The sequence below is a fragment of the Ischnura elegans genome, chromosome 1 (assembly GCF_921293095.1).
Source record: "Ischnura elegans chromosome 1, ioIscEleg1.1, whole genome shotgun sequence".
Classification (NCBI taxonomy): domain Eukaryota; kingdom Metazoa; phylum Arthropoda; class Insecta; order Odonata; family Coenagrionidae; genus Ischnura; species Ischnura elegans.
Window position 1 is genome coordinate 107,030,453 of NC_060246.1, and position 18,344 is coordinate 107,048,796.

The following is an 18,344-nucleotide window of genomic DNA, read 5'->3' on the forward strand; positions in this document are numbered from 1 at the left end:
AGAACAATGCAATAAATTAAATACAGAAGGACACCATAACACCAAGTACCTCTTTCATTTTTCTAAGAATGAATATTATGCCTGAATATTTACAAGCAAAATCAAAGCTAATCCTAACACAAATCTTTAAAAGGCTAACATCTAAGAACAGTTACAAGGATGGAAAAGAGCCATGCTTAGTTCACTTACAAAGCTCTAAAAATAAGAGAAAAGATAACTATGTATTTCTAACCACAAAAGGTACTAAATATATCTCATAAGTGCTGGCTTGTAAGCAACACATAGAATTCACAAGTAAAAAGCTATTTATGACAGAACGAGGCAGCAAATTTTTAGGAATAGAGATATCTCATAGATCAGTAAAATTTTCCTTTCCAAAATTGCAATGTAGACTACATGGAAATGTAGCACTAAGTTAGCAGACAAAGTTTGAAATCTATATCACAATTATGAATACACACATTGCTAACCTTAACTGAAAACATCAGTACAGTCCTAGAAAATTTGGTACCTCAAATGACACAGAAGCTAAAATTTGTGCACTAATCTAAATGCCAAGGACAGGACATATTTAAATGCCAAAAGGCGAAATTGTAAAAATTCTGCAGGTAACACCTTGAAATACACATGCATAATGAATCATCTCAACCATATTAATCAATCGCAAAAGCAACAAAAAGAAACAAAACAAAAATTGAGCTAGACAGATACTGCTGAATGCAACAAGCTCACACCTTCACAGGCTTCCTCCCAACACTCGGCTCCACGCCATGAGTCTCTCCTTCGCCTATAAGCTCTGCAGCAGCAGCTATTTGCTGCTGTTGCAAAAATTTGGATGATGCTTGATGATGGTGATGGCCTTTCTGAGGACTTTTGGCCACACCTTCCTGCGATGATTCACACACCCTCTCCTCAAATTTTGATGTCATTGTTGCTGTGGAAGTAGATTGCACTGTGGAGGATTTCATTTCCTTCTGCTGCCACCTAGGTTCATCAGTGTCAGCCATGTAACCACTCTCTGTCATCTCCTTTTTGATCTTCATTTTGGGCGAAGTTGGCTTGGTTTTCACAGGAGACTTAGGACCAGCACCTTCTTCTGACTCTTTTGCTGGTGCACTTTCCGCAGGGGGAGTGAATATTTTTCCAGGAGGTGACTGCTTCCTCTTTTGCCCATCAACTTCATGCTTTAACACCTGCTTCTTGATAACCTTTACTGACATCACCTCCTTCACCTCCTCTTTCATGTGCTTTTTAGATTCTTGCTCTGTTCTGCTAACCTTAGTCGTCAATGGCCCACGAGTCTTAGCTTCTTTCCCAACAGTCAATGGAGATGGTCCTTCAAGTTTTGGAGGTTGTGCTTCAAATGCACTGGGAGGCAATGGTACTGGTCCTACTGAAGTAGGTCTCTTTGGAGGTACACCAGAGCCTGGAGGCCTTACCCGGCGATAAGCAGGCTGATCACCCTCATTGTCACTACCATAAGGTCTCCATTTAGCAGGTATCCTAATTGATTCAACGTCACTCTCATAATCACTCTCAGTAAATTCACCCTTCCTAAACACAGATGGTTTGGGTGGAGGTGGCAGCTTGTTAAAGGACTGTTTTGAGGGCTCAGGCTTAAATGGAAATGGTTCCAACTCTGGAAAAGGCTTAAAAGCACTCAACATCATTGGTGGGGTAGACTGGGGTCTTTCCTCCAGTTTGGGCTTTTTTACAGGTACCCTTTTCTGAGTTTGACTCCCAATTGGTTTAAATGTTGTACTTGAGCTTGCTTGTGGTTTCTCAGCCTTTGCTTTTTCTTTTACTGGAGGAGGAATAGTCCTAACTGCTCCAACAATGTGTTTTGACGGCTCTTTGTCTAGGTCTAGTTCAATTGACTCCACTTTTGACACCCTTCTTTCTAAAGTTGGTTCTGCAAATACAATTTCAGGTGGAGGGCCAGGCTCAAGCTGAATGGGTATATCATCCTCATGTTTTTCCACAGGATGAGGATCCACATATTTCTGGAGTTGCACTCCAGTCTTAATTGCTGGAGGAGCCATCATTTCAAACTCAGGCTGTGAGCAAGGGGGCCATATCTTTTTTGCTTCTGATGGTTTCAAAACCTTTTCCTCTACAACCATGGCATTTTCACTGGTGGATGATTCCAAAGTGGAACTGACTTCTACTCTTTCAAAAGAACTAACTTCCATTTTAGTACTTGATGTTATCTCAGATGAGATTGTGTTTGCCTCAGTATCTGCTGCAGAACTAGAGTGAGTAACATGAGCAACATAGTGAAGCACATCTTTCGGAGGACCGGGTGGCATTGACTCAGTAATATTTTCTGCAGATGATACAGAACGAAATTCTTTAGAAACTTGGGGGACAGGTTTGAACAATGACTCTGAAGGCAATGAAGGTTTAAAGGATGATTGCAGTGCCTGCATAACAACTGGTTCTGGCATTGCCGCTGGCTTCAGAATTGGTTCCGGAGGTGGAATAGGTGTGAAAATTGCCTCTTTTGAGGCAATAGGTTCATGAACTGTTTCCATTGTAGATGAAACACTCTGAATAACTTCCTTCTTCATTATTGATGATTTGACTGATGTGACTTCCTCACAAGAAGAGACAGTAGGAGCTGGTTGTAGTGGAACTCTCTCAGGGAGAGGAGAGGGGCATTTGGGGGGCTCAGATTCACCTTTTGAAACCCAAACAGGAGCAATTCTTTCTTCTTCCCCACCACTTTGCTGTGGAGGCCACGACATTTTAATGGACCTCTGAGGATGCTTATGAGCCCACAATCGATCCATGGCAACACCTTGTGCCGATGGCCTGGGGGATTTCGTGCTCTCCCTTGGAGGAACCTGGTATGGGGTAGGAGAGGGGCCCTTTGTAACCACAACTTCTGGCTCAGGAGTTTTTCTTGATGCCCAAAGTTTCTCCATGGCTATTCCTTCTGCAGACGGAACGAGTGAACCAGGAGTGAGTGGCCTCATGAGGGGACTTTTTGGTCTGAGAACCTTTTCAGGAACCCCCATAAAGGGTGGTGGCACCTCAATTTCCTTCTTGATTTCCTCTTTCATAAACATCTCCCTCTTCTCAGTGAACGTTTCTTTCACACTGGAAACTTCTTTCTCTTCCTTTCCTATTGGATAGAAAACTGCCGGGGGAGGAGGCACTTCTTTTTGTTCAGGTGGCATTGAAACGGGTGGCTTTACCTGTTCTCTCTCTTTCCCAATCCAATGCGTGAATGCTGAGCTGGAAGTTCCCATGGAAGTTGAGGTAACAACTGCTGCAGAGGTAGAAACAGGGAAGATCCTAACGCCACCGGATGGTATGTCTATGGGAGACAGCACCTTCTCAGATTCTTCTTGAAGCTTCCTCACCTTGCAAGCAACTTCTTCCTTTTGACTTTTGGTAGAGACTTCATTCTTAGGGATGTAACCCATTTCTGGTGGAGGACCTGGTTGTATCTCTTCTCCACTTTCAAGAATGAGAGATTCAAGGGGTTTAGCAGCAATGGGTTCATCTCTTTCAACTTGTGGGGGAGGTGGAACAGGTGCAGTCACAGGGGGTATTCTCTTCCCATCAGTCTGAGGCTCTATTTGCTCCACTTGAATAGGAATTATTCTTCCTGAGGAAGATGACTCATCCACCCTGGTCACAGAACTGGCCATACTCAATTTCTTTACAATTAAAACATCAGAGCTTGCTTGCTCCTGCTTGAACTCCTCTTGTTGCACAAATTTAGGCAGAGGGGGGCTCTCTTGAGATTCAAGTTTTTTAAACTTAGACAGTGCTTCCTGCACATTCCCTTGCTGCTGGATTTCAACCAATTCTTTTTGGATCTTTTCTCGGTCATTTTCTTTTGCTTCCTCTTCAGGCTCAGGGGTTGCTGAGGGCACATCTGGAGTAGTATCAGATGGCAACGGTGCTTCAGTTTTCTCTAACTGAGTACCAACTGGTGAAACCACCTTCCCGATTGGAGCAGGAATATCATCAACCGGGATATGTTGCATTTTCATTGACACATGCCTCTCAGTATGTTGAGTAGTCTCTAATACAATTTCAGTGACTGATGAGGAAGGCATGTCTTTTGTTGGAGCAACAGGTTTTTCAGTTTTAGAAGCATCAGTAGGCATGGGCGATGTTTGAATTCTTGGCTTCTCAACCTCGGCAGCAACCACCGGACGGGGTACAACCACGACCTTCTCAGTTGCTTGCTTCGGTTTTCTCTGCAGAATACCAAAACCTTATTTTGACAAAAGAATCAAACCCTAACATTGCTAAACAATGATAGCAAACAAATATTGGCAAGTATAATTCATAGGATAGAATAACAATTTTTACAAATATTTTAAATGCACTAATTAAAGACAAATTATAAAATGCCACTTAAGAAGGAAAACCTATTGAACACAATTCATACCTCACGACTTGTTTCTTGGATATCTTCAATTACATATGTGGTTATTTGCTCAGCTGTTCCTTCTGGAGGCTCTTCAACAACAACAAAATCAGCAGAACTTTGGGCTTCTCCCCCAGCATTCACAGCTCTGACAGTAAAGCGCCCAGAATGGGAGGGTGAAGCTGAAAAAAATTATGATTATTTTAAACCATTATAAAACATGAAAACCTCACTTCATTCATCAAATTTTCTCCCTGGAAAAAAATATCATTCTTTACTGAAGAAAGTGATAAAGCCCAGGACTGTCAGATGGAATTCTATCATCAACTTACAGCTTATATTTGTCTTTAAATGGAGAAAAATGAACTTAATCTACCAAAATAAAAATAAATAAATTTGGATTATATTAAAATTTTGGGAAAGAAATTCATGAAATGCTAAAAAATTTTCACATGTCCTCCCATAAGTTGACCAAATGACCAAGGGCATACCCAGGATCGAAACTAGACGGGGGCAAGCTGTGGTGATTCAAGTTGTAACACAGAAAAGATTATGAAACCAAAATTTCAAGAAAACTATAACCGTACTCAATTGTTTTCTTTAATTATTTGCTCAGAAAAAATATTTTTATTTTAATTACATGTTTAATACTACTATGTATCACTTTTCCAGGATTTACCGAGAATTTTTTCAAAAATTTCGTTTTGAACTAAATTTAATACTGCTCCCTCCTGCCCCCTGCTGGGTACAAATGATTTAAAAGTTTAGACTAGCAGTAGTGATAATACACCCATTAAGACCATTTAGAGTGTCTTTTGAGAGCACAGAGAGCGCTTTTGAACATCAATACACTCATCCATCCAAATTCTACCAATCTTCATCAAATAAATTAGATATATGCTAAGATCCATTTTCTGCAGTATTTCTGGTTGTATGAGAAAAATTTTCCTCAAAACTAATGAAATGGCAGAGTTAGTGGATTGGGAATATATGGCCTTGAAAGAAATCACACAATGAAAAAGAGCTATTCATGTTTAAAATTTGGCAAAATAAGAGAAACTAATTCATAGCTTTATTAAACTCCAGACAGTAAATTCAAATGCAACACCCCACCATTATTAATGGATGTTGGTAGTTAAAAATTAATTTTGGTAAAAAGGACTTCCTTCAACATAAAATTCTCACTATTCAAAGAATAAAGACTAATTGGTATTCAATACACACATCTACAGCTACTAGGTTGAAGTGAAAATTCCATCAGCAAACAGTTCCCATTCATTTCAAACCCAATAATGAATAAATAAGCATTAGAAAAATGTACATTACAATTGTATTGATCCTTTGAGACAAGAGAAACAGTTACAAGTTCACAAGATAAGTAGAAGAAGACTGAAGGAATAAAGGAGGACCTAAGCCAAATATCCAGCTCAAAACTTGTCACCCAGCCAAATTTCTTCCAGTCATGCTGGCTGGCTAATGCTTCCCCCACTTCATACACAAGGGTATACCTAATGCATTAAGTCCCAATTTTAGCATGGCCTGCAATAGGCATTGGCCATTCATAGATGATTTATCATCTAGATAATAATAGGAGTTTAATAAATGGTAGCATGTAATATAGTATCTACAGTGGGTTGTATTGTTGTATTCATTGACCTTATTTGACTACACCCATGTCTCGTATAGCGCAATTTCGATTAGCGCAATTTCGATATAGCGCAAATTCATTCCTCGGGGAAACATTGCAACGCAGTGTAGCCTAATCAAAAATCTTAAACGCTCTCGTGATAAAACGTGAACTTGCGCTAAGTACACACGAAATTTCTATCATTTTACGCATACAAATATTATTGCTTGCCTCAAATTTTCTTTTTTGTTTATATATTAATCGAAATCCATTGCTGTGCTATGGCCAAAAGGATTAATCGTCATTGGGTCCAGATAGCCGGCCTACCGAAGTAATTTATCTCGTCTCCTTAACAGAATGAGTTAATTTAGATCATTAATTAAGCGTGGGGCTAGTGGAAATGAGTGTTTTTTAAGCAATACTGGTTGAGACGTAATTTTTGCCGTCATAAGTTATCGGGCGATTGACTTCCAGGTAGAGGGTCTACACTAAAGCCTTCAAGGTCATCGGTATTCACGGGAGGAAATGGAGCAGTGGCCGAGTTGCGCATGAAGAGCACCAACATATAAGAGGGTCCCCTATAGAGTCTCAAACACAATAGCCTCGTTCCCTCCCCGCAGTCGTAGGCCCTCTGCATCTCAAGAACACAGTTCAGCAGTAGAAGGTGATTTCAATAGAGCCATGCAGAGTAAAAACCAAGAGAAAATGGCAAAAAATAGGAATGCGGGTAGAAAAATCATAAACCTAGAAGAGAAATTGATATAGGTCAGTTGCTTTGAAAATGGAGAGCGTCAAAGCGATATTGCGCGGAAGTTTAAACGCACGATGCCTTATTCTGAATAAAGACGAAGTTAAAACATCAGTGACCGCAGCCGCACCAACTTCAACCAAGCTGTCTACACATACGGAAAGTTCATAGTGAATCAGTACAAAAAGACGAGAGTGGTAATCGCTCCGAGACATTTAGTGAAAGCTCCAGTTGGTTCTAGAATTTAAACGGCAAGCAGGTATTTTCAGTGCGGCAATATCAGGTGAATCTGCAAGTGTTGATAGCGCAGTCACCACAACATTTTCTGATGAACTCCAAGCTGTGATTGAAAGTGGCTCCTTTCCCCCTCAACTAGTTTTTAGTGTTGACGAGACAATATTCTATTGGAAAAGAATGCATTCTCGTTCATTCATTTTCAGGGAAGGAAAACCTGGGAAGGCTTCAAGACATTTAAAGACTGTTTCACGTAGCCGCTAATGACTCGGAGGACTTCAAATTAAAATGATTTATCATTCATAAATTCCGCTAGCTATGAAATGGCATTCAAAGCAGTGTTTGCCTGTCACTTCGATGAGCGACAAAATGGCCTGGGTGACACAATAGTTGTTTTTAGACTGGTTTGAAAAATCGTCCACTGCCGGCAATGCATTACGAACCCCTGAGATAGCAGATGTTAGCCCACCTGCACGACAGGAGGGAATTTCAAAAGCACGTAAGAATTTTTTTAAACGTGAATAAAAGTCTTCAAATGCGTGCATACTATCTTTAAAGATGTTTTAAACTATAAAAATTTATATAAATAATGTTTTCTAAGGCTATTTATGGGAATATATATGTTTTAGAGGAAATTCAATACCCAAGACCTATGCTACCAGGAACGCATCCCTATCTTCCCAATATTAAAATGCTCTCGTATAACGCAAATTCGTATAGTGCAAAGACCCCAAGGAACGCATCCCTTGCGCTATACGAGACATGGGTGTATTTGAGTCTCACGGCATGAAAAAGGTACCAACATTGATCATATAAAATTTTATTTGCACCAAAGATGATAAAATCAAGCTTTCAATTCCATTTCCACCAAACTCTCTACTTTTAATAAACATATGGTTATATCTAATTCTAAATGGGACCCTATATTTCTGGCTATGGTCTTGAATGCACAGACAATTCTTTTCCACCATTAATTATTGCATGTGCCATCAATAGAAAACACATGAGTTGATAAAACACTAAATGTAAGGGCAAAAAATGAACATACATAGGGGCTTTGGTTGCCCAGGGCAATTAAGAAATAAAATAGACATACAAGATGCCGGGTAAAATAAGTGACTTAAATGTCAAGGAAATTGCTCATTATATTAGGTATTTGTTATGCCTGAAATGAAAGATTAAAAATCTCAACTCCCCATTTCTCCATATTTTTATTTTGTATGTGTGCTCTTTGAAAGAGGTAGAAGTTTTGTACTTGAATTGACTCACATTTTATCTATAATTATGCAAGTGAAATCTCACAAAACAAAACTACCGCTTATTCACAAAAACTATCACGTGCATCTAATATTGGTCCTCTTATTACAGGACCTTTCAATTCACTTAGACTGGTATTTCATACCTTCATCAATGATTAGAGAATGGCTGCTTCCTTGGTGCTTAATCTTGTAGGGTTTAGTGTTGTAAATGATTGTATTGCCATCCTTTGACCAAGTAATCGTGGGATCTGGTAATCCGGTCACCTCCACCTCCATCACAACCCGTTGTCCTTTTTTAGCCACCTGAGCCTGTAATCTCCTCCCAAACACAGGAGGAAACACAGTTTCTAGGAATAAACAAAACAAATCAATTTCACCTCTACAACGTGAGAACTCAATATTGCTCCAGGAAAATATATTTTACTCACTTTTCACCACAAGGTCAGCAGTGCTTGAAGCAGATCCAGCAGGATTCTCTATTTTACAAGTGTATCTTCCAGCATCCTTGACTTGAACATTTTTGAGATCAAGCCGAGCTTTCCCATGGTCAAATGACACTTTGGCATTAGACTCAGGTTTTGAAGTATCCACTTCTTCAGTTCCATTCTTAAGCCATGTGACTTTTGGCTCAGGGTAACCTATGCATATAAGCCATACTAATCAATGGAAATCACATGGAGGATTAACCAGAATCAACTTGAAAACTTTGTCTTATAATTTACTGCTAAATTTTTAATAGTTTCTCGAAAGACAATTATATAAAATAAATTATTTTAAGGGAAAATGTAAAATGCATAAATTAATCCAATATAGAGTAATTTGTAGAAGCATGTTTCTAAGGACGTGAGTGCTCACATACTTTCCACATCGGTCATAATGAACAGTGAGTAAAAATTTAGCTTTTCCATCTTTTAAATCATTCGCTTCTTAAAATACATACATATTAACAAGCCCTTGAATAAGAGTGTGATTGTTCTGGATGAGCCTTTAAGCTATGGCAGCAAGGTTAAGAGTTATTATCAATGACTGCTAATTTCCGGGTTCTCCAGCCGCGTCTGTCGTTTATGGTTGACTACAGTTTCGGAAGCCATCCTGCTTCCAAAACAGTAGTCACCATAAACGACAGACGTGGCTGGAGAACCCGGAAATTAGCAGTCATCGTGAACAACGCCGCGGAAACCTACGCACAAATTTCAGTTATTATCAAGGTACAGAAAATATGCTAATGATCCCTGCCTACTTTTCCCATGGCAAGAAAAATAATTCCCCAATTTAATTATTTAAATTGTCTAGTGGGAGAGGCAAAGAGGGTGGAACTGGAGGTAAATGAACAGAAGGCATGTGAATGTACCAGGCACGAGCGAACACTGCTGTGATGTACCACGCATTTTCATAGCAGTGAAAGCGTTATAAAGTAAAATATTGACTAGAAAACTAAAACTTGAAATTCTAAGACCACCATACTACCATTGGCCTTGTGTGGGTCATAAAAATGGGCTATGTCCAATAGGTAAAAAGAAAGCTGACAATTTTGAAAATGCAATTTTAAGATGTATCTTTGGTCCCATAAACAAAGATGGAACGTGGAGAATCTGAATCAACAACAAGCTAAGGGAGCTAGTATATGTGGAATAAGACATGACCATAAGCAGAAGACTGAAGAAGGCAGGTCATGTAAGGAGAAAATTGTACAATTAAGGTGGTGTCAGAAGACCTACCAAGAGTAAAGCGATCACAACTCCATCGGAGAGATCACGTCAGAAATGATAGGAGCAGAAAAAGACTGGATGGAAGATCAAAAAAGATGGTGAGGAGTGTTGCAGCCAAAAATCTTATCAGATTTGAGTGGCCTGATTGTTAACGCATTATTTGAAAATAAATATTGCTAGAGAAATGATAATTTTAAAAACTCCAGAAAACCCCTTTGCTGAAAAAACCATCTGAATCATTGAGATAGGCATCTTCTGAGGATCTAAGTAATCACTCACAGCCAAAAGAAGGACAATGCTTTACCTATAATTATTGGCAGTCACATACAAAATTTTTTTTCGGCAGCTGAAAGGTTGAAGCAGCATTCATGTTGGTACTCAAAAGGATGAGCCTTAGGATGTGACTAAGTTTTTTATCTTTTCTCAAATTTTTAATTTAAAACTCTCAAAATTTGCTATAAGGAGTAGCATTAATGTTCTAAAAATTAGATCAATTTTTTAAAAGTTAGAGGTTGCTCAAGAAGCCTAAATGAAATAAAGTTACAGCACATTTTGAGAGCTTGAAATTGAAAGTCTGAAAAAAAATAAAATAAATTAGCCACACCTGAATCCTCACCTATGAATCCTGAATCGACCAGAAATTATTACCCTTAGATAGGTTTTCCCTAATTAATCTCTTGTTTTGTCTTACCATCAATTATTGCTTCAAGACACAAATCTGCTCCTTGATCGACTATTCGGCCCATCAATGGGGAAATGAATCTAGGAGCAACTGACTTTCTTTGAGGCTTTGGTGGTGACGGTAAAGGTGCAATAACTGATGATGGGTCACCAGACGAATAGCTCTCTTCGTGAATCTTCTTCTTATCCCCTTCACTGATGATCAAGGAAGCTTGCTGTTTAACTACTGGTTGGTTGTCATTCACTTGCTGAATGACAGCAAATTTCTTCGCTTCAACCTTTAAAAGGATGAACATTCAAACACTAATAAGCAGCTGTGATACATAGTTAAGACTAATAAACTAACACTTGAAATAAAAGTTATCAGATGGTTCTGATAACAAAACAGTATTATTTGTTATGCATTAAAATGTTGTGCTATGACAAATATATTTTAAATATGTATTCCCATTGATATTAGATAGTTTTTCAAGGGTGTATGAAATTTTATTTCCATTCACTCCAATTTAGATATTACACTATTAGCACATGATCATTTTGAACTTGGGTGTATGAGGAGTCGTCAATGCATATACAAATTGCTAGAATGAAATAGACTATATATGGAGCAGGGATTCAAAGATTCAGGAATATATTCTCAAATCTATGGATTTAAAATTCAAATAAGAGTCATGCAAATTCTAAAGTGTAGGGGAATTTATGATTTCCTTTCAAAAATTTGATTTAAGTATCAGATGGATTGAAATGGAAAATACATGACCACAATTTCATTCTAATTAATGAAATTTGAAGGTAAAGAGACAAACACATTCGATGAATTGATATCACTTTTTACTAGGGATGGCCGGATCGGATACCTCGGATCCTAATTCCCTGAAAGCCCTAATTTAAAATTTCGGATCTGGATCCGAAATTTTAAATTAGGGCTTCAGAGAATGCAGAGTCCCATAAGAAAGAGTGTAAAGAACCCTGATCCTCTCTTCACATGCATCATTTCATCGCGATGCTTGTCCTACTCATGAAGCATTTTGTTTAAAAGCTCTCGTAGTAGTTATGCAACAGAATTTCAGCCGTGGAAAATTTTAAGGCAAAATACAACAGGCACACAGCGCGAATTTTCCAAAGCAACTATTGGGGGAATCTCAGCACCATAGGATAATAACCACGTCAAAAGTAACTACGTCGAAGGTTTAAAAAAGCCACCCTCCGCCCTCCATCAGCCCATGCCTTTGATATTATTTTCTTTCCGAGACTAGACAGGCCATAAATCATTATCTTTGAAGGAAAATATCAAGTTACACGAGAACAATGGAATCCTGTTTCATCCCTACCCCATCTCACTCACTAACCTTTTTCCTCCTACCTGCTTCAATCTTCCGTTTCTGGAGGATAAATGCTAGGTGAGTTACTAGCTAGGCCTGAAAATACTTCGATAGCTTTCGGCAATTGGATGACATGAACGAGATTCAAAAAAGAATAAAACCAAACAAGACGCATTTATGACAGTGTTTAGGTTTTTTAAGCCCTAATTGATTGACATGAATAGGGTAGTTTCCTTCATTAAAGAAATCGAAAGACATTGATTGCGATTCGTTATCCACCATTACTGTATTCATAAAATACAAATTATTTGGTTTTAGAAATCCCAGTTTAGATGAATATTAATGGTCAATTTTAACCTCATTAGAAAAAGGCCAGATTGGGGGCCATGCGATGCCACTCCAGGAGAACCAATGTATGCCATGTGTGTGCACTGTGGCGTGAAACTATCGTGAGGAAGTGCTAAATCCACCTCACCACAACTGAAGCATTTGCGGCTGAAACACAAATCAGTATGCGATGAGAAAGGGAAAAAATTTAGGGAAAAAGTGTGTGAGAAAAATTTGAATTCAGTCGGTGATTTATCCAAAGATTTTTCTTAATTCCATTTCCAAACGCAAGCGTAACAGTTTAGATGCTGAGCGTGCAAAGATGTGTTTTTAAAAAAACAACTTGAAAGCTTACAAAAATGAGTTATAATCAATAAAAATATAAAAATGAGAATGAAAATCTAAAAAGCATTCCTTTGATAGTACGTACACAGAGGAAACTTGAATAAGTACCTACTTTGTTTTATATCAGGAATTTCAAAATGCATTTGGATCCGAAAATATCCTAAGATCCGGCTCTGAAAATCCAGGATCCGATCCGGATCTGGATCAAAAAAAATCCTGGATCCGTTCATCCCTACTTTTTACGAATTTTTAGAACTTAATGTAAAATGCAAGAAAATAGTAAAATGGCATTCTTAAGCAATGCACCATCATATTTCTGCATCGATTATTTTTCACTAACATGCGAGCAATAATAAATTATTTCTAATGTTAATTCCATTTAAATTCAACAATTAGGTTAATCAGGTAGAACAACATTTGTAAAAGATTTATTGCCCAGATTGCACATACCTGCAGCGGTGGCTGATTTCCTACTTGCTTCATAGCTTTTTCAGTTTGGGATGAGATAGATTGTGACTGAGTTGAAATTGTTGGCTCCCCAGATTTATTAGAAATTGAAGAATAACTACTGGATGAAGTTTTTATCACCTGAGTCTGGCTGCTTGACTGCATGAAAACAGCTCTTTTCATTGAAAATGAGGGTGAAGATAACCCATCTTCATCATCTTGGTTAGAAAGATCAAACTCAGCTGTTCCATTGGTAATTTCAGAAATAGCAGGAGCTATAAGTAGAGAGAAATGCATTAAAAGCTGAACAGGTATGAGAAACATTAAACATCAGAAGTAAAGATTCTCAATGAATATTTTAAATTGAATCACAAGGCATCATACATCCTGGTCAATAAAAATGCAACAACAACATGAGTACTACAAAGTAACTTCTGTGAGAATATTGTTTTAAATTTGCCTCCTTTGTTAGTCCGAGAAAATCCAAGAAAAAGGAGAGAGACAAAGTGAAAAGGCAGAGACCATGATTTCTTGGACAGTTTCAACTTAATAGGTGATTCATTGCATAGTGAAGACATAAAAAAAAACAAATACACAAATTCACCGAGATTTTTGTTTCTAAGATAAACTAAGGAAATATTTTTTCCAATTTATTTGATTCCAAATGCATTTATTGGATTAATTATTTTAAGTTAAACCTCAATTCATTTTTAGTTCACTGCATGATTTTTCAAGAAAATAACTTCCATGAAAATTTATTGGAATAATTTCATTGAAAAAACTCCCAATTAGCTTAGCTTGGGAAGGACAGTATGAGTAATGGATACTTTGGATGAATTATTTTCCGATCAGTTCACACTGTAATAACACTTATCAATCAAGAAAAATATCAATTGGTGCCTGAAGTGTTGCATGCATACAGGGGCAAAAATTGTGCTTCCAAATACAAATCTGCGGGCTTATCTTAGGAAAATCCTTTTTCGTTCTGCCTCATAAGACATCTTTTTTATCAAAGGGATATAAAAGACAAAAAAATTCAAGCTACCAAATCATACTATATTGCAAATTATACTAAGACAGTTACGAAACACTTTCAATTTCAATAAAAAAACTAAATTTTGCAAAAACTTTTCATAGAAGTCACTCAAAAGAATTCTAAGTAGATTCTTAAGAAATTATCTAAAATTTTATAACAAGGTTTTAAGAATTGCCCAAAAATTCTGCATGGATTTAAAATTGTCTCCCTTTCTCTTGTGAATTTTTTCAGCAAACCTCGGCAAAGTTCAGTGAAATACGCATATATTTCATGTGTAGGTCAATCCACCTTGATCAACAAATGTTTGTCACTTAGGGTTCCAAGATCTTGATAAAAATTCCTGCCCAAGTCTATATACACCTCAACTTAGTACCCCTACAAAGTTTTACGAAAAAGTTTTGTATTTTATGCGCATTTTAATTTTTTTCCAAAGGAATATGCCTTGAATCATAAAATTCCTTTTAAATCACCATCATGCATTAAAGCCGTGATTCATGGATTATTTCAAAGCTAAAACTTTTTTTAGGACATAATATGCATCAAAAACTGAATAATTCCCCTTTCTTATCATTATTATATTTGTTTAAAAAAAATTCATTACCATTTTATCTCAAATACTCCACCTCAGAATTAGCCCAAACTTTTATTTAATAATACAGGCACTTCTAACTTACGATTCCTAGAATAACATTTTGTGGCAATTTGTGAATGGAATTTTTGAAAGTATTAGAATACTATTTAGATTTTTCTCCCACACAGTTTTGGCCTCTCCACTAGAAGGCTTTGGCTTATTTTACAACTCTGTGAATGTGATAACACTGCTGACTATAGTAATTTGACCCACAGCTTTAATTATAAACCATCAACGCCACCAATTTTTGTTACTAATATTTTTAACAATTACTTTGGACACACCTTGCACAAAAGCTGTACTAAAGATTTGGATCAGACAAGTAGCTAGTGTGACATAATTTTCAAGTTCACACGTACTAACCACAGATTAAGGATTGAAATACTTTTTAAATAATTACAACTATAAGTTTTCCATTACCTTCAACTATTAGGTTCGCACAACATGTAGCTTTTCCAGCCTCATTCTCAGCTATGCAAGAGATTTTACCAGAAAGGCGAGGTTCAGCATCAGGAATACTTAGCACTTGTCTCTCACCACTGGTTGATATCCAAAATCCTTGACCAGAAACTGGCATATCATTGAAGCACCATCGGATCTTCAGATAAAAATTAAGATACAAAGTAAATACCAAGTAAAAAATAAGTGAGCTCTTGAAAATATGCTAAGAAGAATATCATCTTTGGAATATAAAGAAATAATCATAAATACACCACCAAAGGATGAAGTTCACCATGAAAAAATATGTCACTGCCACTGTCAGAGAGAAAAACCCCCATTTTGTCACTGGTGGCGACGACGAATTTCAACCGACAGTTGCTTAGTAAGCACGACCCTTGCAACATGTGCAACAGTGTGGACTTATGATGTCAACATCTTGTTCCATAAAACCAATCCTGAAGTTCGCTCTGAGAAAATGGCTTGGTGGTGTAACACCTAACCCGCAATCGGGAGATCCAGGTTCGAATCTCGGACAAGTCAAATATTTTTTCTTGGCGAACTTCATCCTTTGGTGTATTCAACTTTGCACCCGTGCGCATGACTGTGTACTAAGTCACTTGTTTCTGCAGTGCTTTGAAATAATAATAAGTTAAAAATCAAATTTTTAGACATCCTTTGTCCTGATAAAATGCTAACCAAATGAAGTGGTAAAAGCTCGTGAACAGTAAATGTATAGCTGATAATACAAATACATAATTAATAATTGATGATGAAGAATAAACAATAATTGTAAATAATGAGAAGAAAATCGACTACCTTTGGAGTAGGTCTCCCAGTTACTATACACTCAAATTTAACAGAATCTCCTTGCACAACTTTTTTGTCAGAAAATAGTTCCTTGAAAGCCGGGATGGTATGATTTTCCACTAATTCCATCACTACTGGTTTGCCCCTCTGGCTCTCGGGAGTTTGTCCAGCTTTGACAATTAGATTGGCAAAGCACTTGGCTTCTCCACTGGGATTTGCAGCCTTCACAGTGTAAACACCTCTGTCATCAGGTGACACTGAATTAATTGTCAGTGTGACAGAACCAGATGAATCTTGATCAAACTGAAGACGGAAAAATGATTTTGATGCAAAAAAAACTCAGTGTTACACTCACGGATTACTTCCACAATGTCTTGCCAAGAAAGATCTTTGTGTTGAAAATACCTTAATGCGAGGATTGTACACAATTTCCTGATTGTTTAGCAGCCATTTCACAGAAGGCTCAGGTTCTCCAAAGACTGAGCACTCAAGAACAACCTCTTCTCCCTCACGTGCAAGCACATCTGTCAAAAGTTTGTTGAAGCGAGGTGCTATACCAATTGGCAAGGGCTCAATTGGCACAGGTTCAGCTGCAGGAGCAGGAGAAGCTGCTTCACTAGCAGCTGAAATGAGGATAAAAGCCAGGAGTTCAGTAGCACAAAAATAACTGAATAGCTCATTGGCCTCAAAAACATAAATGACTACCCCTACTGGAAGGCAATATGTGGGCCAATCTAGTCCAGGGGAGCTGCCCACTCATCACTTACAGTATCATGTTGCCAAAAGTACACCATTAATACAAAATTTTAAGTACAGTTTAGCATAAATTTAGAAAAGAAACTCGTGAAATATTTTTTGTTTTTCAAACCCACCACCATGTGAACTCATTACTAAATATATCAGATATGTAAAACAAAATTACCATTTACAGTAAGTCTGCACTTGCTAGAAGCTTCTCCAGCTGAGTTTATAGCAACAACCTTATAATCTCCAGAATCTTCCGTGTAGGCCTCTTTAATGATCAAGGAACATCTATCTCCTTGGAACAGAAGTTGAAAATCTGCAGATTCTTTCACAGGTCGATCATCATGATACCATATAACCTAAAATTACAATTCATTATCATATGACATTCAATTCAAATGATTAGTACATAATAATAACACAATACGTGTACTCCAGATTGAAACAGAGAAATTCAAATATTTTATCCGGCTGAAGTCACATAGAGCTCTCTAGCTAATGCATCTCACAAGAATTTCAATTAGAATTAATTACCCATGCCAACAAAAAATGCAACTGAACATGTCAGAACATCTTGCAACAGTCATACATAGAATGTACATCCAACCAATGATATCTTTAGACTAATGGGCTCTTTGGCTAGTAACTTTCGTTGCCAAGATACGGAGAAAAATCTAAAAAAAAATGAAGGAATTGACATATTTTAGGCCAGGTTGCTTAGGAAAGAATGATAGAAGGAAAGTAGAATGGGGGAAGATATAACCTGGGAATAGTATTTCTAGAGAAGAATTGGATTCCCTTAAGCAATTCTTATCATGGCTGGGATTCTACCCAAAACCTTTTGTATAAAAGACGAGCCAAGCCACCACAACAATCAAATCACATTTTTTTGCTCTGTATTCAATACATTAAATGACTCACCTCCACCACATATTTTTTAAATAAAAAGAAAGAGTACATAATATATTTTGAAAATACACTGCTCTTACTTCTGGTTCTGGCTGACCAACAATAATGCAATCTAATCTTATTTTTTCTCCTTCTTTCGATGTAATATCATGAAGAGGCACTTGTATTGCAGGTTTGACAGGCTCCATGTCACTGGCTAATTCTGAATCAGATGTTTCAGTTGGCAAACGACCCTGAAAATATTTCAAATATGTAACGGTTAAAGGACAAGTCAACACTCAATGGCTAATGTAGGTACACAATGGCAAATGCAGGAATTACAAGTACAAGGAAATAAAGTTAATATGCCATCTAGAAATACCATAACTTCATTCCAGCACAAACCACCAACCTAAGGTATTAGAACTATCGTTAAGTTTTCATAAAGACTAAAGATATTCACTCAAAAAAGGTTAAGCATGACCAGATAGCATATTCCATGGTACTGAATTTTATAGGTAGCAATATTCTAGCCATCTGTAACAATATTCTAGCTGTCAAATGATTTTTGGATAGCCTCAAAAGATTGAACTTTTAATGTGACAGTACTCGGAACTCTGCCAAAAAGATAGGAAAAGATGTAGTTCGTGATGAGCAATGTTTTGAATAATTAATTTGTAACAATTTTTTCACCATAAAGTTGTATTT

General features: G+C 37.3%; 1 protein-coding gene across 5 annotated transcripts in view; it reads right to left on the reverse strand.

Annotated features, from left to right (window-relative positions):
• The window catches only part of LOC124167698 (titin), a 290,842-nt gene that overhangs the window by 45,770 nt on the left and 226,728 nt on the right, over nt 1–18,344 (reverse strand). For 3 of the 5 annotated variants that reach the window (XM_046545700.1, XM_046545691.1, XM_046545717.1), the window contains 11 exons: nt 17,738–17,890; nt 16,927–17,107; nt 16,410–16,627; nt 16,014–16,307; nt 15,177–15,354; nt 13,093–13,364; nt 10,659–10,926; nt 8,687–8,896; nt 8,402–8,605; nt 4,412–4,572; nt 735–4,217 (listed from right to left, as the gene is read on the reverse strand). In XM_046545700.1, coding sequence (XP_046401656.1) covers nt 735–4,217; nt 4,412–4,572; nt 8,402–8,605; nt 8,687–8,896; nt 10,659–10,926; nt 13,093–13,364; nt 15,177–15,354; nt 16,014–16,307; nt 16,410–16,627; nt 16,927–17,107; nt 17,738–17,890 — 5,622 coding nt within the window. The remainder of the gene's footprint in view (nt 1–734; nt 4,218–4,411; nt 4,573–8,401; nt 8,606–8,686; nt 8,897–10,658; nt 10,927–13,092; nt 13,365–15,176; nt 15,355–16,013; nt 16,308–16,409; nt 16,628–16,926; nt 17,108–17,737; nt 17,891–18,344) is intronic. The other 2 variants (XM_046545709.1, XM_046545725.1) reach the window with 2 other exon arrangements.